Source organism: Scyliorhinus canicula, chromosome 31, assembly GCF_902713615.1.
Source record: "Scyliorhinus canicula chromosome 31, sScyCan1.1, whole genome shotgun sequence".
NCBI classification, from domain to species: domain Eukaryota; kingdom Metazoa; phylum Chordata; class Chondrichthyes; order Carcharhiniformes; family Scyliorhinidae; genus Scyliorhinus; species Scyliorhinus canicula.
Window position 1 is genome coordinate 12,082,053 of NC_052176.1, and position 27,154 is coordinate 12,109,206.

The following is a 27,154-nucleotide window of genomic DNA, read 5'->3' on the forward strand; positions in this document are numbered from 1 at the left end:
GGCAGTGGTCGAGGCGGTATAATGTTTTCCTTTAAAAAACAGTTAGCTATTTATCTGGGCAGGGTGCATACAGAGGGATATAGATCAAATGTCGGCAATTGGGACTAGCTTATTGATATAAATAGGGCGGCATGGACAAGCTGGGCCGAAGGGCGTGTTTCCTGCTGTAAAAATCGATTACTCTGACTCTATGGAGGAAGTGGCCAATCACAGAGATCAGGTCAAAGGCAGTAACACTCTGCTGGGATTGATCTCAGCTACAGAGTGTGAGGATGTCCAGCTGAACAAAACGGAATGCCTGAAATATTTGACGGATCTGTGGTTTCTGTGACAATAGAAATATTTAACATTTCAGATCCTGATCTTTCAGTGGAACGACCTGTTCCTCTCTCCACAGAAGCTGCCGGATCAGCTGAATATTTGCAGTATTTTCTGTCTTTGTTTCAGATTTGCAGCAGCCGCAGTATTTTGCTTTTGGGCCAAAGGACAATGAGTTGCTTTTCCTGCCCTATATTTCAGTGCACGTGAGATAAATCAGATCAAAATGGTTCCTCTCTCACTGCCCGATCAATTCATCTCAATCGGAACAAGACTGAATTTTGAATTCTCTGACTTCCAACACAAATCAATGCAATGCGGACTCACAACTTAGCCTGGATGGTGGTTTAGCTCACTCGGCTATATCGCTGGCTTTTAAAGCAGACCATGCAGCACGGTTCGATTCCCGTACCAGCCTCCCCGAACAGGCGCCGGAATGTGGCGACTAGGGGCTTCTCACAGTAACTTCATTGAAGCCTACTCATGACAAAAAGCGATTTTCATTTTTTTCATTTCATTTGCGGATTGTCCCATCAGTGATTCTGATCCTGACAAGAGAGTCGCACTTCCGAGGAAACAGTGGATGAAAAAAATCGACGAGGATGGGATTCGAACCCACGCATGCATTCACAATGGATTAGCAATCCATCGCCTTAACCACTCGGCCACCTCGTCCCACAAATGCGTGTTTCAAAACGTCTCGATTCGTGCTGCATTGAAGAACTGATGGACTGTCTCCGCTTCTTTTTCTTCAATCCGTTGTTCAATGTTGGAATTGCAGTTCATATCAGTAAAATGACTTGCCATCACATTCAGGGACGCTTGTGAATGGACTGATGTGAAACACTTCAATATCATGTCCAAGATGTTTCCACACAGTGTGAAAAGCCCCCGCTGAAAGACGAATCAACCATCATTTGACAGCAAAATCAACGCCCCGCCCCGCTTCACAGAGGAACCCTAGATCATCGGAATACACACTTCACGATGGACATTATCTGATCATTGAGTTAGAGGTATCTATTCCTGCCTGGCTTAATTACCCAGGAAATAGAGAGCATATTCTTTCAGCGAGTCGTGAAAGTATACTTGGAGCAGATTAAAGATAAATTATTGTGCTACCATTAGACTATTCCTGGTTGCAATGTAATTTTTTCAGCAAGTTCCTCAATATTCATCGGGTCCGTCCATGACAAGACTGAAGAGCGATCACTCGTCTATCCAATCGGTGAGGTTTGACTCACCGTGAGACGATATTAACAGAGAGAAAACCAGGTTCATTAGAGTCAGGTCACACGGTTATAGTAGAGCTGAATCATGAAAACACCGCCTTCTCAAACCTTGCTCCTCGCCTGAGGTATGGTGATCCTCAGGTTAAACCACCACCAGTCAGATCTCACCCTCAAAGGGGAAAGCCGCCTAAGGTCATCAGGGATTAAAGAGAGTTAATTTACTTTAGAACTGGATCAAGGTATGATATTTTCAGCGTGTGACTTCCCTCAGACTGATCAAATAATTGACATCCGGGAATTCAATGACCGTTGAGAAGTTACATAGGACACGGAATCTGGAAGAGTACAGCGCAGTACAGACGCTTCAGCCCACGATGTTGTGCCAACCATTTACCCGAATCTAAGATCAACCTAACCCACACCCCTTCAATTTACTGCTGTCCATGTGCCTGTCTAAGAGTCGGTGTAATGCCCCAAATGACTGAATCCACCACCTCTGCTGGCAGTGCATTCCACACACCCACCACTCTGTGTAAAGAAGATACCTCTGACATCTCCCCCAGAACTTCCTCCAATCACCTTAAAATTATATCCCCTCTTGACAGCCATTTGCACCCTGGGGAAAATCTCTGGCTATCCACTCTATCCATGCCTCTCATCACTTTGTACACCTCGATCAAGTCACCTGCCTGCCTTGTTCGCTCCAGTGAGAAAAGCCGTAGCTCCCTCAACCTTTCTTCATAACACATGCCCTCCAGTCCAGGCAGCATCCTGGTAAATCTCCTCTGATTCCCCTCCAAAGCATCCATATCCTTCCTGTAATGAGGCGATCAGAACTGGACACAATATTCCAAGAGTGGTCCAACGAGAGTTTTATAAAGCTGCAGCAAAACCTCGCGGCTCATAATCTAAATTCCCCTGTTAATGAAAGCCAACACACCATACTCCTTCTTCACAACCCTATCAACCTGGGTGGCAAATGTGAGCGGTCTGTGTACGTGGGCCCCAAGGTCCCTCTGTTACTCCACACTTCCAAGAATCTTGCGTTTAACCCTGTGTTCAGCATTAAAACTCAACTTTCCAAAATGAATCGCTTCACATTTATCAAGGTTGAACTCCATCTGCCACTTCTCAGCCCAGCTCTGCATCCTGCCAATATCCTGTTGGAACTTGCAACAACCCTCAACACTACCTACAGCTCCACCAACTTTCGTGTCATCCGCAAACTTACTAACCCACCCTTCCACTTCCTCATCCAAGTCATTTACAAAAAACACACAAAGAGCAGAGGTCCCAGAACAGATCGCTGCTGGACACTACTGGTCACCAAACTCCAGGCAGAATCCTTTCCATCCACTTGCACTCGCTGTCTTCTTTCAGCCAGCCAATTCTGTATCCAGACAGCCACATTTATCCGTATCCCATGCCCCCTGACTTTCTGGACGAACCTACCATGGGGAACCTTATGAAATGCTTCCATAAAATCCATATACATCAAATCCACTGCCCGACCTTCATCAATGTCTCTCGTCACATTCTCAAACAATTCAATGAGGCACGACTTGCCCCTCACAGAGCCATACTGACTATCTTTCATCAAACTATGTGTTTCTAAATAATCATAAATTCTGCCTCTCAGTATCTGTTCCAATATTTTGCTCACCACAGACTGATGGGTCTGTAATTCCCAGGGATTTTCCTATTCCCTTTCTTGAATAGGGGAACAACATTCGCCTCCCTCCAATCATCCGGTACTACTCCAGTGGAGAGTGAGGGTGCAAAGATCATCGCCAATGGCGCAGCAATCTCCTCCCTCGCTTCCCATAGTAACCTTGGTTATATCCCGTCAGGCCCAGGGGACCTACCTGTCCTGATGCTTTTCAAAATTTCCAACACATCCTCCTTCTTAATATCAACCCGTTCGAGTCTATTAACCTGGTTCACGCTGTTCTCATGGGCAACATGGTTCCTCTCTCTTATGAATACTGAAGCAAAGTATTTATTTAGGGCCTCCTCCTTCTCAGACTCTAGGCACAAGTTCCCTCCACTATCCCTGATCAGCCCTACTCTCACTCTGATCATCCTCTTATTCCTCACATAAGTGTAGAACGCCTTGGGGTTTTCCCTGATCCTTCCTGCCAGGGCTTTTTCATGCCGCTTCTAGCTCTCCTTCCTGGCTGCCTTGTAACCCTCCAGGGACGAGTCAGATCCTTGCTTCCACAATCTTACCTAAAATTCCTTCTTCCTCTTGACTAGAAGCTCCACCTGTCTTGTCGTCCAAGGTTCCATCACCTTACCATTTCGTCCTTGTCTCAATGGGGCAAAACAATTCGGCACTCGAAGCATCTGCTCCTTAAACAATCCCCGCATTACTGTTGTGCATTTCCCCAAGAACAATTGTTCCCACTTTATAACAGCAGTAGAAATTCCCCATCCCCAATTAAATTATAGCTGTGTGTTCCTATCCCTCTCTCTGACTATGATAAAGATCAAGGGGTTGTGATCACTGTCACCGAAATGCTCTCCCACTGAGACATCTGACACCTGGCCTGGTCCGCCGCCGAGCACCAGAACCAATATGGCCTCCCCCCTAGTCGGCCTATCCACATGTTGAGTCAGGAATCCTTCCTGAACACACCTGACAAAATCTGCTCCATCCAAACTAGTTTAACTCAGCAGGTTGCAGTCAATATTAGGGAAGTTGAAATCACCCATGACAACAACTCTGTTACTTCTCCACGTTTCCAAGATCTGACGCCCACTATGTTCCTCCATCTCTCTGCTGCTATTGTGGGGTCTATAGAAAAATCCCAATAAAGTGACTGCTCCTTTCTTGTTTCTGACTTCCACCCACTCTGACTCAGGAGGAAAACCCTCCTCAATTACCTCATTTTCTGCAGCTGTGGTGCATTCCCTAATTAACCGTTCTACTCCCACTCCTCTTTTAAAACATCTAAACCCCGGAACATCTAACAACCATTCCTGTCCCTGGTAGCTGAGGCTCGTTTGGGATATTGGTTTTAAAGGTTCATCATAAATCCAGGGCTAAGAAGCCGGAAAGGTGGACTTGAGGATTATCATTAAATCATTAAAGTGCAAAAGGAGGCCATTCGGCCCATCGGCACTGCACCGACCCTCTGAAAGAGCCCCCATGTCCCCACCATATCTCTGTAACACCACCCAACTCACGGGACATGAAGGAGCAACTTAGCATGGCCACTCCACCTGACCCGCACACATTTGGACTGTGTGACGAAACCGGAGCACCCGGAGGAAACCCACACAGCCTTGGAGAGAAAGTGCAAACCCCACAGTCAGTGACCAAAATTTGGAATTGAACCCAGATCGCTGACGCTATGAGGTAACCACTGTGACAACGTGCCACCGGCTGAGATGATAACACGTCATATTATATCAGATCATTCATGATCTCATTGAAATACCGAGCATATTCGATTACTGTTTGGGAAAAGTGCGATTGATACGTAACAGCAGCACGTCTGGAACAGACAGATAAAGACACTCAAAAAAGCAGGAAGAGACTGCCAGGTCTCACACACACACAATGACACACATAAAAGGTGCCGAACAAACCAGCAAGATCCTGAGATGGACAAACTGATTATTTAGGAAATGTATTTTCTGTTGCACACAGAGAGACCCTGTTTGTAAATGCATATCCTGCTGTGTAACTGTTCTCCCTGCTGTATAACTGAGCTCCCTGCCGTGTAACTCTGCTCCCTGCTGTGTAACTGAGCTCCCTGCTGTATAACTGAGCTCCCTGCTGTGTAACTGTGCTCCCTGCTGTGTAACTGTGCTCCCTGCTGTGTAACTGAGCTCTCTACTGTGTAACTGTGCTCTCTGCTGTTTAACTGTGCTCTCTGCTGTGTAACTGTGCTCTCTGCTGTGTAACTGTTCTCCCTGCTGTGTAACTGAGACTCTGTGCTGTGTAACTGAGCCCTCTGCTGTGTAACTGCTCTCTGCTGTGTAACTGAGCTCCCTGCTGTGTAACTGAGCTCTCTGCTGTGTAACTGTGCTCTCTGCTGTGTAACTGTGCTCCATGCTGTGTAACTGAGCTCTCTGCTGTGTAACTGTGCTCCCTGCTGTGGAACTGAGCTCTGTGCTGTGTAACTGTGCTCTTTGCTGTGTAACTGTGCTCTCTGCTGTGTAACTGTTCTCCCTGCTGTGTAAATGTTCTCTCTGCTGTTAGTCATTTGATCGATACAAAACATTCTAAAACCAGCCTGGAATCGCTCCATTGTGGCATTCAAGCGATCAGCGGAGCCGCGGGGATTATTTGAGGAGGGGCCGTGCAAAATGACCATTGGATTTGGAGAGGAGCCTTGAGAGACTCGAAAACCTCAGCTCCCTGAACGCACAATTTCACTGATTAAATAGTTTGTGGAACAACACCAGTTCTCCCTGTCGGAACCGTAACTCTGCGTGTATTCCCAGTTGTGGAAATATAATCCGTCTGTAGCAGAACCTTTCTGTACCATTACTGAGACGAAATTTCAATTCCAGATTTATTAAATCTTGTCACGACAGGTTCGTTCAGATTTCTGGTTTACCAGTCCAGCAACATAAACTTGCGTTCCTGCTATCAATACATTTAATTCAGCTCTATATTCTCAGGTAATAACATGGAAGCGCCCAACATGGGGCTGAAACCCAGTACCCTGAGATTAAGAGCCCCACACTCTACCGACTGAGCTAGCCGGGCTGTTGCTAACATAATTATAAAACCTCTTCTTGGGGAGATTAAGTGGGACGCTCATTCGGAGGGTCAGTGCTGACTCGGTGGGCCGAATGGCCTCCTTCTGCACTATGATTCTATGATTCTATGATACAAGGAGGGTCCTTGTTCCATACTGCCACTCCTGCGACCGTGTAGAAATGCTGGTCTCTAAAATTCTGGCGACCAAGGTCTTCTCCTCCTGGCTTGTTCTTCAATCGCGATCCGGGGAGAAATGCTAGAATCACGATACGTAATCATTTTTGTTGCGTCATCTCGTGGCCATTCGGCCTGCACAGGTCTCCTTCTGTGCTCCAATTTCTAGATTTCATTATTTTAATTTTTTTCCAGACTGGGAAGTGTGGTCCGTTCCATTTGAAAAGAAACATGAATTTGTAATATATTTCCCGTGTCACTGATATTGTTCCACAAACTATTTAATCAGTGGAATTGCGCGTTTAGGGAGCTGAGGTTCTCGAGTCTCTCAAGGCTTCTCTCCAAATCCAATGGTCATGTTGCACGACCCCTCCTCAAATAATCCCCGCGGCTCCGCTGATCGCTTGAATGCAACAATGGAGCGATTCCAGGCTGGTTTTAGAATGTTTTGTATCGACCAAATGACTAACGTGAAGCGCAGCTGCGATGGCCGAGTGGTTAAGGCGTTGGACTTGAAATCCAATGGGGTTTTCCCGCGCAGGTTCCAACCCTGCTCGCAGCGACTCTGATTCAAGATGTTTGTTCAATTCCTCACACAAACCGCGGACTCGAGAATCGATCGGTTTTCCGAATGGTTGCTTGTTCACGGTGAAAACTTTAATCGAGATCAGTAACGTTCTTTTTGGAAACGAAACGAAATATAAAGATGAATAAGCAGCTCACATTCAAAGCAACAATCAATAAATAATAACGTTCCCTGCAACGTTTGGAAATAGAAGCAGCAACGGCAGCGAATGGAGACGTGGTTTGGTTTCATTCAGCTGAATGTATTTCTGGGTAAAAAGATCGTGACAGAAATGGAACATACTAAAAAAAATCATTTTCTCTTTCCTTTGTCTCTCCATCTGTTTCTTTGTTTCATTCTCTCTCCCTCAATCAGTTTTTGTGCTTCTCCGGGGACTGATTGGGTACACAGTGAAACTCAGCCCCACAGATACGTCCTGGTGACGAACGGTCCTGAATCAGTGGAAGAATCGACAAACTATTCCATTCTTGGCTCTGTGAGAAGTTCCATTCCTGGTTGTGAGGTGGTTCTGAGATAAAGGGACCGAGAGAGAACGAGGTGACTGCAGTCTATCTCTTACTCTGAAAACCAGTTAGAAGCGCCCTTGTAGAAAGTGGATGTGTCTGAGAACAGGAGGAAAGCAGATCATGGGTCTGTGATTGAGTTTATTGAGCCGGACATTGAAAAGTGAAGGAGACTTCGAACCAGTCAGCGCCTGTCTGAGACCTAGGAAGGAATAACGGCTGATATTGAAACGGTTCATCTTGAACTAGTTACAGCAAATCGATTCTTTCAGACGTGTTGGCATATTGTTTTCAGAGAGACTGCCATAGTTCCTTAAAATATGATTAGCGCTTGCTTTCTTCAGTAATTTGAGGAATCTATTTGGAGCGGGTGGAGTTGCTCAATATCTGTGACTTTTGCTTGTCCAGCTCCCCGGGCAGCAGCAGCTCCATTCCTATCCAGATGTGTGGACACAAACGCCAAAGCCACATTATTGTATCGCCGCGCAGGTTCGAACCCCGCTCGCAGCGGCTCTGATCCCGAATATTTACTCAGCTCCATAAACAAACCACTGACCACACAAATGATCGGGGCTCCCTTTGCCTCTCATTGAAGGGTTTCACCCAATATGGCTGTTTGGGGAATGAAATTAAAAATTTATCGCGATGATATTTAACATTTTTAAAACAAACTACACTAAACATATAAAACAACTCTTAATAAATGACAATTAATCAATATTCCGCAACGATGGAAGGAAAGGCCCATCCCATCAGGACAGGAATGTTGGGAATGGACCGGAATGAAACATTCCCAGACCATGTCCAACATGTTTCTCCTCAGCATGAAAACCCATCGCGGAAAGACTGAAACAGACACTAATTTGATCACATCATGATTAACGTCACTCACACCTTAACCATGAGGCCACTGATGAAGTCATGATGACTTGGAATTTCTCCTAAAGTGCCAACTGAACCCACTGACTGGCAGAACTACATCACCCACGTGATTGGCGAGGCGCATCCACAGGCCGACTTGGCGAGTGGTGATACTGACATCACTGCTTCTGACCATCTCCAGAACAGAGAGATAAATGTCACATTGTTCATTCACATTTCTGATTTCTAATTGTGTGGGGAAACTGATGGGCTTTGGGACGTAATTTAAAGATTCCCAGAGTGACATAACATGAGCTGGCGGCTCGTTGGTCCAGGGGATGATTCTTGCTCAGGGTTTTCATTGATGTAAATGCGAGAAGTCGCGGGTTTAAATCCGGTCGAGCCCCGCAAAGCACCTTTTTAGAAATCTGTGCAATCGCGGTGCTGACTGAAATTGGGAGCAGTTTTGAGCTCTCGGGAAATTATCTCAGAGAATATATCCCTGCAGCACAGGTGAAGAAATAAACACGAGATTTGAATATTGTTTCACCGTGTTATCTGAATCTGAATTAATCTCCGTACACCAAATAAAACAACCTTAAATTCAGACAAAGCATCCGGCTCAGATTCATAGAATGATACAACACAGCCACACACAGCAACAGAGACTCCAGATGGAGAATTAATCCAATATTCACATGTCACACTAGAGACGGACAGTTAAAGATTTATTCACCACCCTAAATGCCAAGATGCAGCCCCACCCAAACACACACGCGCGTGCGCAATGCCAATGAAAGTTTTGTCATGATTCTGATGTGCAGACGTTTTAACGGAGACTGTCAAACAACATAATGATTTTATCCACTCAATAACAATATCAGAGATTGATCATTACAGATTAAGTTCGGCCTTCACACAGGTTTTCAAAGAATGAAGAATACTGAGTGGGCAGCTCGGTAGCACAAGCGGATAGCACTGTGGCTTAACGAAATGAAATGACAGCACCAGGGTCCCAGGTTCGATTCCCCTCAGAGCTCCACAGACTGAATCCTACTTTCCACACACCACTGACTGAAATATGATTCTGTCCAAGAGCTGAATTGCGTTGTCAACACTGACAGATAATAGCACACAGAATACAATGGCGAGATCGTGCAAACTGTGGACCGTTTTCCATGACCGGAAGCCGCCACTGGAAAAAGGCAGGTCCAGCAGATAGGATTCGCCCTCACCTCCAATGTGTCAGCTTAGCCTTCAGCAGGTTCAGAAAGAGAACACCTGAGGAGCAGATTCATGACAGAATCGTTCGGAGTGACCATTGACCAGTGATTACTCAGCAACGGCAAACACTGGCCGTATGTCTCTTATTCTGGTCGCAGGTTTGAGCTCCAGAGAGTATATCAGTGCAGAACATGTGAAGAAACGAACACGACATTTTCACCATGGTTTTGACTCTGAATTTATCCTCATATATCAAGTCAAACAAACGCATTAGACCATAAGACCATAAGACATAGGAGCGGAAGTAAGGCCATTCGGCCCATCGAGTCCACTCCACCATTCAATCATGGTTGATTTCAACTCCATTTACCCGCTCTCTCCCCATAGCCCTTAATTCCTCGAGAAATCAAGAATTTATCAATTTCTGTCTTAAAGACACTCAATGTCCCGGCCTCCACCGCCCTCTGTGGCAATGAATTCCACAGACCTACCACTCTCTGGCTGAAGAAATTTCTCCTCATCTCTGTTCTAAAGTGACTCCCTTTTATTCTAAGGCTGTGCCCCCGCGTCCTAGTCTCCCCTGCTAATGGAAACAACTTCCCTACGTCCATCCTACCCAAGCCATTCATTATCTTGTACGTTTCTATTAGATCTCCCCTCAACCTCCTAAACTCCAATGAATATAATCCCACGATCCTCAGACGTTCATCGTAGGTTAGGCCTACCATTCCTGGGATCATCCGTGTGAATCTCCGCTGGACCCGCTCCAGTGCCAGTATGTCCTTCCTGAGGTATGGGGCCCAAAATTGCTCACAGTATTCTAAATGGGGCCTAACTAGTGCTTTATAAAGCCTCAGAAGTACATCCCTGCTTTTATATTCCAAGCCTCTTGAGATAAATGACAACATTACATTTGCTTTCTTAATTACGGACTCAACCTGCAAGTTTACCTTTAGAGAATCCTGGACTAGGACTCCCAAGTCCCTTTGCACTTTAGCATTATGAATTTTGTCACCGTTTAGAAAATAGTCCATGCCTCTATTCTTTTTTCCAAAGTGCAAGACCTCGCACTTGCCCACGTTGAATTTCATCAGCCACTTCTTGGACCATTCTCCTAAACTGTCTAAATCTTTCTGCAGCCTCCCCACCTCCTCAATACTACCTGCCCCTCCACCTATCTTTGTATCATCGGCAAACTTGGCCAGAATGCCCCCAGTCCCGTCATCTAGATCGTTAATATATAAAGAGAACAGCTGTGGCCCCAACACTGAACCCTGCGGGAAACCACTTGTCACCGGTTGCCATTCCGAAAAAAAACCTTTTATCCCAACTCTCTGCCTTCTGTCTGACAGCCAATCGTCAATCCATGTTAGTACCTTGCCTCGAATACCATGGGCCCTTATTTTACTCAGCAGTCTCCCGTGAGGCACCTTGTCAAAGGCCTTTCCTTGGTCTAACCTATTTGTTATCTCTTCAAAGAACTCTAACAGGTTTGTCAGGCACGACCTCCCCTTACTAAATCCATGCTGACTTGTCCTAATCCGACCCTGCACTTCCAAGAATTTAGAAATCTCATCCTTAACGATGGATTCTAGAATTTTGCCAACAACCGAGGTTAGGCTAATTGGCCTATAATTTTCCATCTTTTTTCTTGTTCCCTTCTTGAACAGGGGGGTTACAACAGCGATTTTCCAATCCTCTGGGACTTTCCCTGATTCCAGTGACTTTTGAAAGATCATAACTAACGCCTCCACTATTTCTTCAGCTATCTCCTTTAGAACTCTAGGATATAGCCCATCTGGGCCCGGAGATTTATCAATTTTCAGACCTTTTAGTTTCTCTAGCACCTTCTCCTTTGTGATGGCAACCATATTCAACTCTGCCCCCTGACTTTCCTGAATTGTTGGGATATTACTCATGTCTTCTACTGTGTAGACTGACGCAAAGTACTTATTAAGTTCCTCAGCTATTTCCTTGTCTCCCATCACTAGATTACCAGCGTCATTTTGGAGCGGCCCAATGTCTACTTTTGCCTCCCGTTTGTTTTTAATGTATTTAAAGAAACTTTTACTATCATTCCTAATGTTACTGGCTAGCCTACCTTCATATTTGATCCTCTCCTTCCTTATTTCTCTCTTTGTTATCCTCTGTTTGTTTTTGTAGCCTTCCCAATCTTCTGACTTCCCACTACTCTTTGCCACATTATAGGCTCTCTCTTTTGCCTTGATGCATTCCCTGACTTCCTTTGTCAGCCATGGCTGCCTAATCCTCCCTCTGATAACCTTTCTTTTCTTTGGGATAAACCTCTGCACTGTGTCCTCAATTACACCCAGAAACTCCTGCCATTGCTGTTCTACTGTCTTTCCCACTAGGCTCTGCTTCCAGTCGATTTTCGTCAGTTCCTCCCTCATGCGCCTGTAATTACCTTTATTTAACTGTAAAATCTTTACATCTGATTCTACCTTACTTCTTTCAAATTGCAGACTGAATTCTACCATATTATGATCACTGCTTCCTAAGTGTTCCCTTACTTTAAGATCTTTTATCAATTCTGGCTCATTACATAACACTAAGTCCAGAATAGCCTGTTCCCTCGTGGGCTCCATCACAAGCTGTTCCAAAAAGCCATCCTGTAAACATTCAATGAATTCCCTTTCTTTGGGTCCACTGGCAACATTATTTACCCAGTCCACCTGCATATTGAAGTCCCCCATGATCACTGTGACCTTGCCTTTCTGACATGCCCTTTCTATTTCGTGGTGCATTTTGTGCCCCTGGTCCTAACCACTGTCAGGAGGCCTGTACATAACTCCCATTATGGTTTTTTTGCCTTTGTGGTTCCTCAACTCTACCCACACAGACTCCACATCGTCTGACCCTATGTCGTTTAGTGCTATTGATTTAATTTCATTTCTAATTAACAAGGCAACCCCGCCCCCTCTACCCACCTCTCTGTCTTTTCGATAGGTTGTAAATCCCTGGATGTTTAACTGCCAGTCCTGAACCCCCTGCAACCACGTCTCTGTGATGCCTACCACATCATACCTGCCAGTCACAATCTGGGCCACAAGCTCATCTACCTTGTTCCGTACACTGCGGGCATTTAAATATAGCACCTTTAATTCCCTATTGACTGTCCCTTTTTGTTTTCTTAGTGTGGTGGACCTTGGTTTACTGAGCCTTTCCATACACTGTGTCATATTTTGTGACATTGGGACTATCGTAACCTCTCCTGAGCTCTGTCTTTTCGTGATTTTTTGTAATCCTAAGCAGCTACGCTTCCCACTGATTCCTTCACCTCTTGGTTCCCTGACTTTCCCTTCCCCCCCAATCTCTAGTTTAAAGTCCTATTGACCACCCTATTTACTCTTTTCGCCAGAACACTGGTCCCAGCTCGGTTCAGGTGGAGACCATCCCAACGGTATAGGTCCCCCCTGTCCCAAAACTGATGCCAGTGTCCCATGAAAAGATACCCCTCTTTCCCACACCACTCTTTCAGCCACGTGTTAACTTCCCTTGTGGGTCCATATAGTTGGCTGAATGCAATGTTCGTATGTAACCCCGATAAACATTTGATTTATTTGCTGAACAATAATCTTTCAATCTCCGCCTTAAAAGACATCAATGTAGGGCAGCACGGTGGCCTAGTGGTTAGCACAACCGCCTCACCGCGCTGAGGTCCCAGGTTCGATTCCGGCTCTGGGTCACTGTCACTGAGTTTGCACATTCTCCCCGTATTAGGTAATCTAACTTTAAAAAAAAAAGAAAAAAAAAAAGAAGTCATCAATGTCCCGCTTCCGCTGCCTTCCAAAGCCGCACAACTCTCTGGGAGTGAGAAATTTCCACATTTCCGTCCGGAAAGGGAGACATCCTTGGTTTTCTCTGCCCGGTAGTTCTGCTCTCACCCACAAGCAGAGACATCCTTTCCACGTCCACCTTGTCAAGACCATTCACAATCTGATGTACGTCAATCAGATCACCTGTTACTCTTCACATCTCCACTGGAAACAAGTGCAGTTTGTCTAACCTTTCCTCAATAGAAAACCCGCTCATTCCTGGGACCAATCGAGGAAATCTCCTCTGAACCGTCTCCAAGGAATTGACATCTTTCCATAAATAAGGAAACCAAAACTGCACAGAATCAGCGAAATGTTATAGCTCCTGGAATCAAAGGCACAGCAGCAATATGGATATAAATGTGGTTGAATAATCAGAAACAGAATGAAATTGTCAATAGAGACTTTTCGGACTGGAGGAAGGTTCGTAGGTACCTATTGGAACATTTGCGTTCCCTGATATATACCAATGTGCTAGATTATGGTTTATACGGAACAGTTTCAAAGTTTGGGGATGGTAAAAAACCTGGAAATGTTGTAAACTGAGACGAGAACAGTCGAGAACTTCAAACAATATAAGATGATTTTCAATGTGGAGACGTGTGAGATGATGCATTTTTGTGGGGAAATGTAAAATACTTAAGGGATGAAGGAGCAGAGGGAATGGGGTGTATATGTGTCCAGGTCATTGAAGGTTGCAGGACAGGTGGATATAGCAGGGAATAAAGCAACTCTTATTCTGGGCTTTATTGCTAGAAACGAGAACAAGAGCAAGGAGGTTATGCTGAATTGGAACAAGACACCAGTTAGACATCAGCTGGAATATTTTCCACAGTTCCGAGAACCACAATATAGGAAAGCTGTGAACGCATTGGGGAGCGTGCAGAAGAGGTTTTACAGGAATCAAAAAGAAAATGCTGGAAAATCTCAGTAGGTCTGGCAGCATCTGTAGGGAGAGAAAGTAGCTAACGTTTCGAGTCCACATGACCCTTTCTCAAATGTTTACAGGAATTGTTCCATTTATGATGTTAGATTAGAGATATTGGGAATGTTCTCCTTGGAGAGGATAAGGCTGAGAGGAGATTTGATCGAGATGTTCAAAATCATGAGGGGGCTGGGCGGAATAAATAGAGAGACACATTTCCCCCGAGTAAAAAGAGCAAGAACGGGAGGGCACAGATTTCAGTTGATTTGCAAAGGAAGCAGGTGTGATGTTTGAAAAAGAAGCATTCTTCCACAACGTGTGTCTCGGGTCTGGAATGCACTAACTGGAAGTGTGGTGCAGGCAGGTTCAACTGAAGCTTTCAAGAGGGCATCAGGTGATTCCTTGAATAGATACAATGTATAGAGATGCGGGGAAAGTGCAGGGGAATGGCACTAACTCGTAATGCTTGTTTGCCGAAAAGGTGCAAACACGATTGACCAAATGACCTCTTTCTGCGCCGCAACAATTCTCTGATCCTGTGATGCGGTTTCAACAATTCACTGCATCGCTCAAGAATAACACCATTTCTTTTATTTTCAATTCCTCTCGTAATAAATGATAGAATTCTACTCACCTTCTTAATTACTTGTTGCACTGACACGCTCAATTTTCGTGACTGATGCACGAGGAAACCGGGATCCCTGGTAATTCTGCAGCCGTTAGACAGCGAAGTAAAGCTCTGTTTATTTTACTCTACCTGCCAAAGCGAAACCCTGCGCTTTTTACACATTGCTTTGGAGCTGCCAGGGTTCTGTCACACACTCAACCTCTCTGTATCCGTCTGTAAGCTGCTTCTGTCCTCCTCACAACATACTTCACTCCCTATCTCAGTGTGATTTTCAGAACTTCCCCACAGAATAAACTTATCCAGAAATAAAATCCTGGAACAAGCAGAGAAACTCTGTGAGCCTGACGTGATTTAACACGCAGCCTTCGGATCGGCATTCAGACGCGCTATTGTGCGCCACAAGACCTCCTGTCGAAGATTAACTCTTAATACTGACAGATTTCCTCATTTACACCTTGAAAGTGAAGATCAGAAGAGAATCATGAAAGGAAACAGAATATTCGCTCCCTCTCTCCTTTCCTTCTTTACTTACTGTGGATTTACATCGAATGGAAGAGGAACAGGAAAAACAAATAACTAGAGAGCAGAAACACAACATTATCCTGTGGGGTCAAACTATTCTCAAATATCTCACTATATTGAGTGGGTGAGAAACACTTTAGCCTTTAGAGTTCAAAATGAATCCGAATCTGATTGAATACACAAATGATCGAGTTTTATTTCCTTTTGTTTTTAATCGGTGAGATGCTACAAACTGTGGACCAGCAGTGACCCAAGTACAAGGGAGCAGTTCCATCCTTTCTTTTCTTCCCTCCTACATCGTTCTCTCCGTTTCTCCTTTCTCTCCCAGATGCTAAAATGGCGGAAATTCCAATTTAATCTTCTTTTAATTCGGGGTGTTTTCAATTCCAAACGACATTGAACATTCGATGCGAATGGGTTTGTTATTTCCCATTGTTGCTCCCTGTGTTTATTGTGTTGTATTCTCTCACTGTCTGTTTCTGACCAATGATCCGTCTTACTGTCTGTTCTGGTGAAGATCAGCGGCAGCCTTGAATTTGCCACTCTTAGAAACATAGAAACTTCGACAATAGGAGCAGGAGGAGGCTATTCGGCCCTAAACCTGCTCTGTCATTCATTATGATCATGGCTGATCATCCAACTCAATAGGATGATCCCCCACCCTCACCCTCCAATATCGTCTGATCCCCTTCGCCCCACGCGCTTTATCGAACCGTTTCCTGTAAACATACAAGGGTTTTGCCTCAACCACTTCCTGTGGGAGCAAATTCCAGAGGCTGACCACTGTCTGGGTGAAGAAATTTATACACTTCTCCGTTCAACAAGGTCTACCCCATATCGTCAGACTGTGACCCCTAGTTCTGAGCACCTCACCATCAGGGACATTCTTCCTGCATCTACTCTATCCTGTCCTTTTGGAATTCGATAGCTTTCCATGAGATCCCCCTAATCCTTCTGAACGCCAGGGAAAGCGATCGCAACCGCACAATCTATCCTCATACGTCAAATCATTCATTCCAGGAATCCCTCTGCTGTACCTTCTCCGCACTCTCTCTACAGAGAAGGAGACCAAATGTACACACGATATTCCTGACGTGGTCTCGCCAAGGCGCTGTATAATTGCCCCAAGACATTCTGCTCCTGCACTGAAATCCTCCCGCGATGAAGGCAATCATACTGTTGGCCTCCTTTCCCACCAGCTGCATATTCCAATAAAAGCCCTGCAATGTTTGGATGGACAGGTCGCGATCACCCTGCAGCACATCCGCCTTTTCCTTTCAGTAAATTAGTTATCAAAGTCTTGCTTCCTGTGTGATCCGGACATTTGTCCCAGGAATGAAGCAGACAGCATTACAGCATTGTGAAGCTCAAAGTAGCAAAATAGGGAAACTCTTCAATTGCCTCTCTGAGGGAAACAGACAACATCTGCTGTGGTGGGTGAGTATTATTGATGCCAATATCATATCTCCACTGATTGGAATGGGTTCTGTTTTATTAACAGTCATGTCATTTGGTAAAGGAGTTTTTCAGTGTTTTCAAATTATTTAACAGCCAGAAGGGGAAATGTTTATGTAATAACTTCCAGGAATACCCCCCAGAGGGGTAATAAGGATATATAACAATATCCAATAATAAACCACAATAGAAACCGAGATCACAGTTTCCCCTCTCGGACGGATGTGAACAATCCAACCAGACTATTTACAACAAGCGAAGATTCCTGCCTCCAGCCACCTCACTTTCTCCAGGCTTTCTTCCTCAGTTCGGGATCACGCAAATGCTTCCGATCAAATTATTATTACGATGGCCGGGAATCGAACCCGCATCAACTGCTTGGAAGGCAGCGATGCTCACAAGTATTCACCCATCACTTACGGTCAAATGTTACGTCCTTTTGATGCTTTGCATTAGTTTGATAAATTGTTTCGTAAAAAACTTCTTTCTATGTTTATGTTATTTCACTCCAATTGAAAATGATCCTGAAGACCCGTGGGGCAGCACGGTAGCATGGTGGTCCTCTGTTGTGGGGGGAGGGGGGAGGGGGGGGAGGGGGGAGGGATGGGGGGGAGGGGGGAGGGATGGGGGGAGGGGGGAGGGAGGGAAGGGAGGGGGGGAGGGGAGGAGGGGGGAGGGGAGGGGGAGGGAGGGGGAGGGGAGGGGGAGGGGAGGGGGGAGGAGGGGGAGGGAGGGGGGGAGGGGGGGGGGGGAGGGGGGAGGGGGGGAGGGGGGGGAGGCGAGGGTTCCAAACCCACTCCTGACATTGACATTGATTCTCAGCTGTGATAAAATGTGAGAGGTCCCGGGTTCAAAAATCCGGAGGAGCCCGGATGGTGTCATTGACTGAAATCGGGAGGAAGGTGGCGCCCCAGTGAAGGTATTGCAGCGAGTATTTCAGTGCAGAACACGTGAAGAAATGAAGGCGATATTTTAAGACCGTTTCTCCATGGTGTGGAACTGATATATCAAATAAAAACCGCACCCAGTGCTTGTGCACCCAGGTAACTGGCTGAATGGAATGGTTGTATGTAAGCCCGATAAACCTTTGATTTATTTGCTGAACAAGAATTTCCCCATCTCCGCCTTAAAAATAATCAATGTCCCGCTTCTGCCGCCTTCTGAGGCAGAGTTCCAAAGACGCACAACTCTCTGACAGTGAGAAATTTCCTCATCTCCGTCCGAAAAGGGCAACATCCTTGTTTTTAACTGACCAGTAGTTCTGGTCTGGTCTCACCCATGGGCAGCAAGGCGGGAATCGAACCTGGGGCCATGAAGCAACTGTGCTAACCACTGTGTTACCATGCTGCCCAAACAGTTGGTTCAATATTCTCAGATAATAATATGGAAACGCCCAACGTGCGGCTCGAACCCTCGACCCTGGGATGTGGAGTCCGATGCTCTACCGACTGAACTAGCCGAATCCCCTGATATTTAATGAAACTGCTCAAAAATATAAACTGAGCGGGTAAATCTGATATAGCCGGAAAAAAATTACCAGCATTGTGGTTTTGAACGGAGTCATTTCCAGAACATCACCACAGAGAGAGAAATTCCTGGAACACCGTGAGCCTGACGTGAATTGAACACGCAACCTTCTGATCTGGAGTCAGACGCGCTACCGTTGCGCCACAAGCCCAACTGCTGAGCAGTTAGTGTTTCACCTCATAGATTCATGTTTTATTTACACCCAACTGTGCGAAAGAAACGCAAAGTCGTTCGATTGAGGGATTATTAAAGGGCCATGCAGTAAAGGTGATGCACAATAATTCATTGTGCTCTGTACACGTGGCTTCAAATCCCATCCTCGTCTGTAACGTGTCTGTTGTGTTTTTCGTCCACATCATGAGGCGGGTGAAAAAGCTGTGACTTTTAGCTGTTGTTTGACGGCTTGTGGGTGAATAGTGGAACACTGTCCATATTGAAACCACGTTAAAAATGATGAGAAAGTTACTTATTTCACTCCCCTCCCAAATTGGGCAGAAATTCTGAGTGAGAAACTGTTTCTCTTCCTCGGTTTGAAACTAATGAAGAGGCGCAAAAGTTTCTAATTTGTTATTGCGATGGCCGGGAATCGAACCCGGGTCAACTGCTTGGAAGGCAGCTATGCTCACCACTATACCACCATCGCTCACTGACTTGGGTTGTATCCTTTTGGTTCTTTAGATTAGTTTTATAAACTGCTTCGTTACAAATACTTACATTGTTTCCGTTATTTCACTCCAATTTAAAACGCTTCTCAATGAAAGTGTCCGTGTCGCACCGCTCCCGTTCAGCCAGCAGGTGGCACCAGTCCACAATAAATCTATTTATCTAATTATTTCTCATGTTCTATGTGTCATTACATAGGACACTTAGTCGGGTCTGCGACCTTAACTTGTCCTTGTGCCCTGATGCTGCCATTTTCACCCTGTTTAAATAATCATAGAATGCCTCCAGTGCAGAAGGAGGCCATTCGGCCCATCGAGTCGGTACCGACCCTCGGAAAGAGCACGCGATTTCGGCCCAATCGCACCTAACCTTTCGAATACGTCAGGATAGCCGAGTGCAGGTCGCAGTCTCCTCTGGACGTCAGGATTCGAATCCCACTCCTGACATTGACTTTTCCTCCGCGAGGCACCATCCAACCCTGGAACCCTCCCTAACAGCACTGTGTGTGTACATACACCAGATGAACTTGCAGCGGTTTCAGAATCACCCCACCGCCCATTCTCACGGACAATTAATGATAGGATGTAAATGTTTGGCCGAATCAGCGTCATCGGCCGAATTTGACTTAAGTCCTGCTCTCAGAGGATCTGTTCAGTATTTTCAATAAGTTTTATTTTGAATCCTCTATGTCCAGAGAATTGTGACGCTGAAATTGCTCAACCTTCTCTCCATTGTTGTCTCCTCTGCAGGTACTGAATGCACTGTTTATTGGAGACATGCTCACAGGCCTGAAACCCTTTCAGGTTTGAGGCCTCTTTTGGTCAATCAACAGCAACTGGGTGTCTGCGGAGAAACTCGTAATGTCAAGCCCCTCTTCCCAGGATGGACATAATCAGGGACAAGATGTCGTTTGAAGAGAGAATCAAAGGTCTGAAGATTTGGTCGAACATTCCTGGAATTTTGTGAAGAGAACAAGGTGGGGGAGCAATGTGACAATAGCAGGATAGGAGTTTGGGATATTATCCAGTCTGTGCTGGGGGGCTGCGGGGAGGAAGTTGTCTTGTCTGCCCACCAAAGCTGAATGTTAGGATTGAGGCGGTGATCAGATTCCGAGAGGTGGTGAAATCCTTTCACTGAGTTTCAAGCTAACAGTGAGATTGAGTGCCTTGAGTTACAGGAGATGTAGACGGGATGGTCAAATAGGCAGAAAAGTGGCTGATGGAATTTAACGCTGAAAATGAGATGTGATCCATTTGTTAGGGCATTTTCGCAGTAACTTCCTTCCAGTGTTAATATAAGCCTATTTGTGACAATAAAGAATGTTATATTATTATAGGATTAATGTGAATGGCCTGACACTGGGAAGTCCTGAGGAACAAAGTGACCTTGGAGTGTTTGTCCATTGATCTCTGAAGGCAGAAGGGCAGATTAATAGGGTGCTGGAAAAGGCATCTGAGATATTTGTCTTTATCAATCGGGGCATGGATTACAAAAGCAGACAGGTCATGTTGGAGTTGTATAGAATGTTGGTGAGGTCACAGCTGGAGTACCGTGTGCAATTCTGGTCAACACGTCATATGAAATATGTTACTGCACTGAATGGGGTGCGGACGTGAATCAGCAGGCTGTTGCTTGCTTGCTTTTAAGATATGAAGAGAGGTTCGTTTTTCTTCTCTCCCAAGAACAGAGATGACTGAGGTGTGATCTGATCGAGCTGCACAAGATTATGATAGGTATAGACAGGGCGGATAGGGAGCACCTGTTCCCCTCACTATAAGGGTCTTTCACGAGGGGACATTGCTTTATTCTGTGATTCTGTTCCAGTTCAGATCTTGGAGGTATTGCTGCCGTATTCCCAGGAGGCGGTGGTCCAATTCTTAGAGCAAAAATTTCAATTGAGGACGGGGTTCTCAATAAGAACAAACCGGAGGTGTGGGATGTTCGAACTGCTGAGCACTGATTCACTTTTATTCATTGTTGTGTCTCAGAATAAACACGTGGATTGTAGCTGTCCATTAAAAACAAAAATAGAGTTCGGAAGTAAGTTGGCCAGTAAGTTCACAATGTCCACCATCCATCACTCATCATCCTCAGCTGCATCACATCTGGTCCACATTTCCTCAGCAGAGAGCACAGTTTGACAGCAGAGAACACAGTCCCACAACAGAGAGCACATTTCCACAGGAGAGATCGCAGTTTCCCAGCGGAGTGCCCAGTTCACAGCAGCGATCATATTCCACAGCAGAGAGCAGTTACACAGTAGAGATCTCGGTTCCACGGTAGAAATCACACTTCACGCGAGAGAATATACTTAAATTTCGGAAAGCAGTTTAATAAACCTCAGGGAAAACCTTTCAATAACAGAGCGAAGATGCAGAGAACAAAGTTACACAAGAGGAAAGAGGGTAGATTTTAGGAAGGAACACTTTCTATATATGATCAGTCAGTCGATTCTCCTTTGGGTGTGTGTTACCCTGTGTAAGCTGACAGTGTCCTGCTGCTGTGTGTGTTCCATTGTTGGTAAGTGACAGAGTGGAATTGTGCCGCCAGGGTGCGCTGTCGAGCACATGTGCTCCTGATGAACAACGCTGCGGAAGTGAAGAATTGTGTCGCTACAACACAATAATAACAAGGAGCAGAGTGGCGCAGCGGAAGCGTGCTGGGTCGATGGATCGAAACCATTCTCTGCTAGTTACTTTTCTTAATATCCGGTACAGTAAAACGAAACACTTTCCGTTAAAGTAAAAATAAATATTCGGCTGCTCGCCACAAGTCTGTCTGATCTGACATTTCTTTACAGGACGTGGCTTTTTTTTAAAAACTCAGCTTCCCCCTTCCAGCAAACACTTAATATGTGCAATCAATGTCTGAAATGGCATTTACTCACACAGGGACACACGCTGTAAATATTGCAAACACCCACAATCTCAGGCTTTCCGTGATTGCACAATGTTCAGCACCATTCACAACTCCTCTGTTAATGAAACAGTCCATGTCCAAATGCATCAATCCTGGACAATATCCAGGTTTGGGCTGAAAATTTCCAGGAAAAGATCACTTCCGTACCAGCCTCTCGAACAGGCGCCGGAATGTGGCGACTAGGGGCTTTTCACAGTAACTTATTTTGCGACAATACTTGCGACAATAACCGATTTTCATATTTTCATCTTTCATAATAAGTGAGAATATAACGATCACCCCTTGACATTCACCGGAATTACCATCACTGAAACCCTACTACCAACATCTTACTGATTGGCATTGGCCAGGAACTGAACTGTTCATATAAATACTGCAGCTGCAAGGCAGGTCAAAGACTCGGAATCCAGTGGGGAGTCACTCACTCCCTGGCTCCCCAAACCCTGTCGACACGGCATAAATCAGAAATGTAATGGAATAATTTTCATTTCCTTTAATAGTTGCAATTTCAACAACACTGAATAGGTTTGACACCATCTAGGACAAGGCATCCCGCTTGATCGGCATCCCATCTGTAAACATTCACTCGCTCCACCACTGATGCAGATTGGCAGCGTGTATACCAGCTACAGGATTCACTGCAGGAAGTCACCAAGGCTCCTTTGGCAACACCTTCCAAACCCACATCCACCACCATCTAGAGAGGGACAAGGGCGGCCGACACAGAGCGACACCACGACCTGTAGGCTCTCCTCCAGCCACTCAACACCCTGTTTTGGAAATATATCGCTGTTACTTCACTGTAGCTGGATAAATTATTTCTCTGATGCAATGTAAGTGTCTCTGTGTATATCTGTGTGTGTGCACATATGTGTTTCTACATATGTATGTGTATTTGAGAATATGAGTGAATGTTTATGTGCCTGTGTGTATATACCTGTGTGTGCGGGTGTGTACAACTGTGTGAGTATAATGTCCAAAGATGTGCGGGTTAGGTGGATTGGCCATGCTAAATTGCCCGTAGTGTCCTTAAAAAGTAAGGTTAGGGGGGGGGGGGGTTGGGTTACGGGTATAGGGTGGATACGTGGGGTTGAGTAGGGTGATCATTGCTCGGCACAACATCGAGGGCCGAAGGGCCTGTTCTGTGCTGTACTGTTCTATGTTCTAAATGTGTGTGGCTCTATATACTGTGTGTACACGTGTATATATCTACCTGTGTGTATACCTGTGTGTGTATGTTTAAGTGTACGTGTGTGTGTAACTCTGTGTGTATAATGTGTGAGGGCCTGTATACCGTGTGTGTATCTGAGTGTATACGTGCGTATATCTGTGTGTGTGTATACCAGTGTGTGTTCGAGCAGTCTTCCATCAGTCTTCCAATCTTTCCATTTAGGAGCTGGTTTAGCACACTGGGCTAAATCGCTGGCCTTTAAAGCAGACCAAGGCAGGCCAGCAGCACGGTTCCCATACCAGCCTCCCCAAACAGGCGCCGGAATGTGGCGACTAGGTGCTTGTCACAGTAACTTCATTGAAGCCGACTCGTGACAATAAGCGATTTTCATTTCATTTGCATATCATTATTGTTTCCACTCTGAGAGTCTTTTAACCATTTCTAGTGTGAGGATGGATCTTACTCTCAACAACTGTTTGAGGATTATCCTGTACTTGTCAGGCTCTCTGGCTCAATGTGAGGATGCGATTCAGGATGTGACCTTTCAATCTCAGGGACAGTTTATAAGTTTGCATTCATTTCACGTAAATTTCCAGCACAGAAAGAGACCATTGCTGTGGGAGGTTTTAAGCAAACAATGTGTGATAGCTTTGGACCGGCATTTAATATCAAACACAATTGTGAAAGATAATGTAACTTTCAATTTGATACTGGATTGCTCTGGAAGTTTAACTTGGGTTGTTCACATTGATTTGATCTGTGACACTCAGACTGATTCTGAGTCAGAATTCTGACATGAATGTAAAATGGACCACAGTCTGGAATTGCGGCAGTATCTTCCATCTGGAACTGAGTGAGAGAGGATTTTGCAATAGTTTGCAAGTTACAGCTCAGTTCTTAGTCATCGAAATTATATTGTATCTTTTATTTTCATAAATTAGGTGAGTTTTAAATGAGATTCAGAATTTGTATCTTTGTCACATTCAGCATATCTCAATCTGAGAATGGAGCTGATATTTGGATTTGCATCTAATGTATTTGTGAGGACACACTCTGGGGGTTAGTACAGCCATCCCTGATGTGAGTGATGTGACTCGTATTTAACTCGAATCTCAGAGTACATTATTAAGGTTAATTGTGTAATTCTTAACCGGAAACCAGTTTTCTCTAATATTGAGTATTTCACTAAGCCTGCTCCATTGTGGAACTGATACAGTGATGATGAGAGTGGGTGAGAATTTGCACTGGGATTTATGGGGCCTCCTGTCAGTGGTACTGAGTTAGGCTGACATGGACACAGCGTCTGTCTCTCCTGTTGTTTGATTGATGGGTTGAAAATGTGTCTCTGGAATAATTTCTGCTGCCTGAGACTGTGGTACTGATGACCTGTCTGTGTCTCTGTGCTCTGTCAGTGACAATGTCCGGACTGTGTGTGAGGAGCTGGCGACACTCTTCCCTGTAACTTGTGTGGAGCAGACGTTACATTTATTCATGTTCAGAATATTCTGGTATTTGTCTGTGGAAACAAATTATATTTAAAAACTTAAGGGCAGTCAACAATTAACCAATCACAGGTTAGGGAGAAGAATCTGGAGGTTTTGATTGGCTGACATTTTCAAATTCGAAACTCCCGCCAATTTCGGTTGAAGAAAATCCCAAATAACGGAACGGCTCAATGTTCAGCAAACTATTTGAATCTCACACTTGGTGATCTGTTTATTGGATTTTCCCTCCCAGAATCCTGGCTCTATTTTAGGAACAGTTTGAATTTGTCAGTCTCTTATCTGTAACCGGGGGTAATAAGACCCCGTTCAGCAATTTAAAACGGAGCAAATCTCAGCTCTCTGCAAAAGCAGAAACATAGAGATTACCAACCAACTCCTTCACACAGGTTGCACAGGGACAGAGAGAAAGGGCTGATTTCTGAGCCTCTCTCCTGAAAGCGGCCGGGAATGTTACACTGGGAAGTGTGGAGAGAATCCCCGACTCTATCCCGCCGGTGGAACAGGCAGCTTTGTGTCCGGAGAATAGGGAGGGCCGGGGAGAGGCAGATCTTAAAGCGCTGCAATGGACACAGGTCCTGTGTGTGCTCAAATCTCGCTGATTCCGTCCCCTGGGAAAACTGCGGAATAAACAAATCAACCCGAAAATAACCTCTTCATTCCCGCCTTTACTCTGTTCCGGGACCGGGAACCAGGTCACCCGAGAGAAAAAAATAATAATCTGGATCAATTCAACTCACCTGCTGTTAAACCCTGAATATATTTATCATTAAATTTAAATAATTCCCTCCTGAAATTGTGTTTCTCCTCATTGTCCGTCACAAATACCAGACTGGGTTTAAAATCCGCTCTCAATTCAGTTTGAGTGTCTATTCTGTGTGAAACTGTCTGTGATGGGCGGGTATGAAGCCACATTCACAACATTCTGGAACAGGACAAATCTCTATCCTCCAGAAAGAGATTTCTCATGAAGTCAATGCGGGAAAAGATGGTGCAGCTTGTTCACAGAGATTGTGGGTGGCTCTTAAAAGAGCCGTTGTGTTTGGGGTGGTTTTCAGTCCATTGTGCAGTTTTACTTGGAGCTGGTGTACTTGGTGACCGCCTTTGTCCCTTCCGACACGGCGTGCTTGGCCAGTTCCCCGGGCAGCAGCAGGCGCACGGCGGTCTGGATCTCCCGGGAGCTGATGGTGCTGCGCTTGTTGTAATGGGCCAGGCGGGAAGCCTCACCCGCGATACGCTCGAAAATATCGTTGACGAATGAGTTCATGATGCTCATGGCCTTGGAGGAGATGCCGGTGTCGGGGTGAACCTGCTTCATCACTTTGTAGATGTAGATGGAGTAACTCTCCTTCCTCGACCTTCGCCGCTTCTTGCCGCCCTTTACTGCCGGTTTCTTAATGACTTTCTTGGCTCCCTTCTTGGCAGCTGCTTTCGATGTTTGTTTCTTCTCGTCAGCCATCTTCAGTTTCACCCAGAAATAAAGCAAACCCCTTCCGAGCGCTGATTAAATAGACAGAGCCTCACCTCTATGCTAATGAGGAATGGGGAAAGGAATGATTGTGATTGGACATTGTGAAAATGAGGGCAGCCAGTTATGTTGCGTTTATTTGATTGGATAAGTAAACAGACCAATCAGATTTAAGATTTTCCACCAATCAGAAACCTCCATACGACAAAGGGGAAATAAATTTCAGAAAGAATGTCTCCAGTCCCAGTTTGTCAGTGGGTCAAGATTCACCGGGAAATGTCACCAGGCTGTCGGTGAGAGGGACCCTTCACCACAGAGGGACTGTGCAGGATTCCTTCAGGAACTGGGAGTGTCTTGAAATATGTGTGAGTGTGAGATTTACTCACTCTCTAATACAGTCTGAATGTAAGATTTACTCACTCTCTGATGAAGTGTGTGAGTGTGGGATTTAAACAATGTCTGACACGGAGTGTGGTATTTACTCTAATAGAGTGTCTGAGTGTGGATGTACTTTCTGATAAATGTGTGCGTGGGATTTACATACTCTGATACATTGTGTGTGTGTGGGATTTACTCACTCTCTCATACAGGGTGTGAGTGTGGGATTTACATACTCTGATACATTTTGTGAGTGTAGAATTTACTCACTCTCTCATACAGTGTGTGAGTGCGGGATTTACTCACTCTCTGATACAGCGTGTCATTGTGGGATTAACTCACTCTCTTTATACAGTGTGAGTGTGGGATTTACTGACTCTGATACAGTGTGTGACTGGGATTTACTCACTCTCTGATACACAGTAAGAAATCTTACAACACCAGGTTAAAGTTCAACAGGTTTGTTTCAATCACAAGCTTTCGGAGCACTGCTCCTTCCTCAGGTGAATGGAGAGTTACGGGATGTATGATTCACATACCTCTCG

General features: G+C 45.2%; 1 protein-coding gene and 4 non-coding genes across 5 annotated transcripts; 1 reads left to right on the top strand and 4 right to left on the bottom strand.

The window, feature by feature from the left end:
- Window positions 1–912: 912 nt before the first annotated feature.
- trnas-gcu lies at window positions 913–993 on the bottom strand. The gene has a single exon. It is a non-coding gene; the product is annotated as a tRNA-Ser (tRNA).
- Window positions 994–6,921: 5,928 nt separating this feature from the next.
- trnas-uga lies at window positions 6,922–7,003 on the top strand. Its single transcript has one exon. It is a non-coding gene; the product is annotated as a tRNA-Ser (tRNA).
- An 11,584-nt stretch (window positions 7,004–18,587) lies between these two features.
- Window positions 18,588–18,659, bottom strand: trnaw-cca. The gene has a single exon. It is a non-coding gene; the product is annotated as a tRNA-Trp (tRNA).
- A 420-nt stretch (window positions 18,660–19,079) lies between these two features.
- trnag-ucc lies at window positions 19,080–19,151 on the bottom strand. Its single transcript has one exon. It is a non-coding gene; the product is annotated as a tRNA-Gly (tRNA).
- A 2,840-nt stretch (window positions 19,152–21,991) lies between these two features.
- Window positions 21,992–27,078, bottom strand: LOC119958953 (histone H2B 1/2-like). The gene is made up of 2 exons (XM_038787476.1): window positions 25,504–27,078; window positions 21,992–22,860 (listed from the first exon to the last, which is right to left on the bottom strand). The coding sequence occupies exon 1, from the start codon at window positions 26,220–26,222 to the stop codon at window positions 25,836–25,838; it is 387 nt and encodes a 128-aa protein (XP_038643404.1). The 5' UTR covers window positions 26,223–27,078; the 3' UTR covers window positions 21,992–22,860; window positions 25,504–25,835.
- Between the last annotated feature and the right edge of the window lie 76 nt (window positions 27,079–27,154).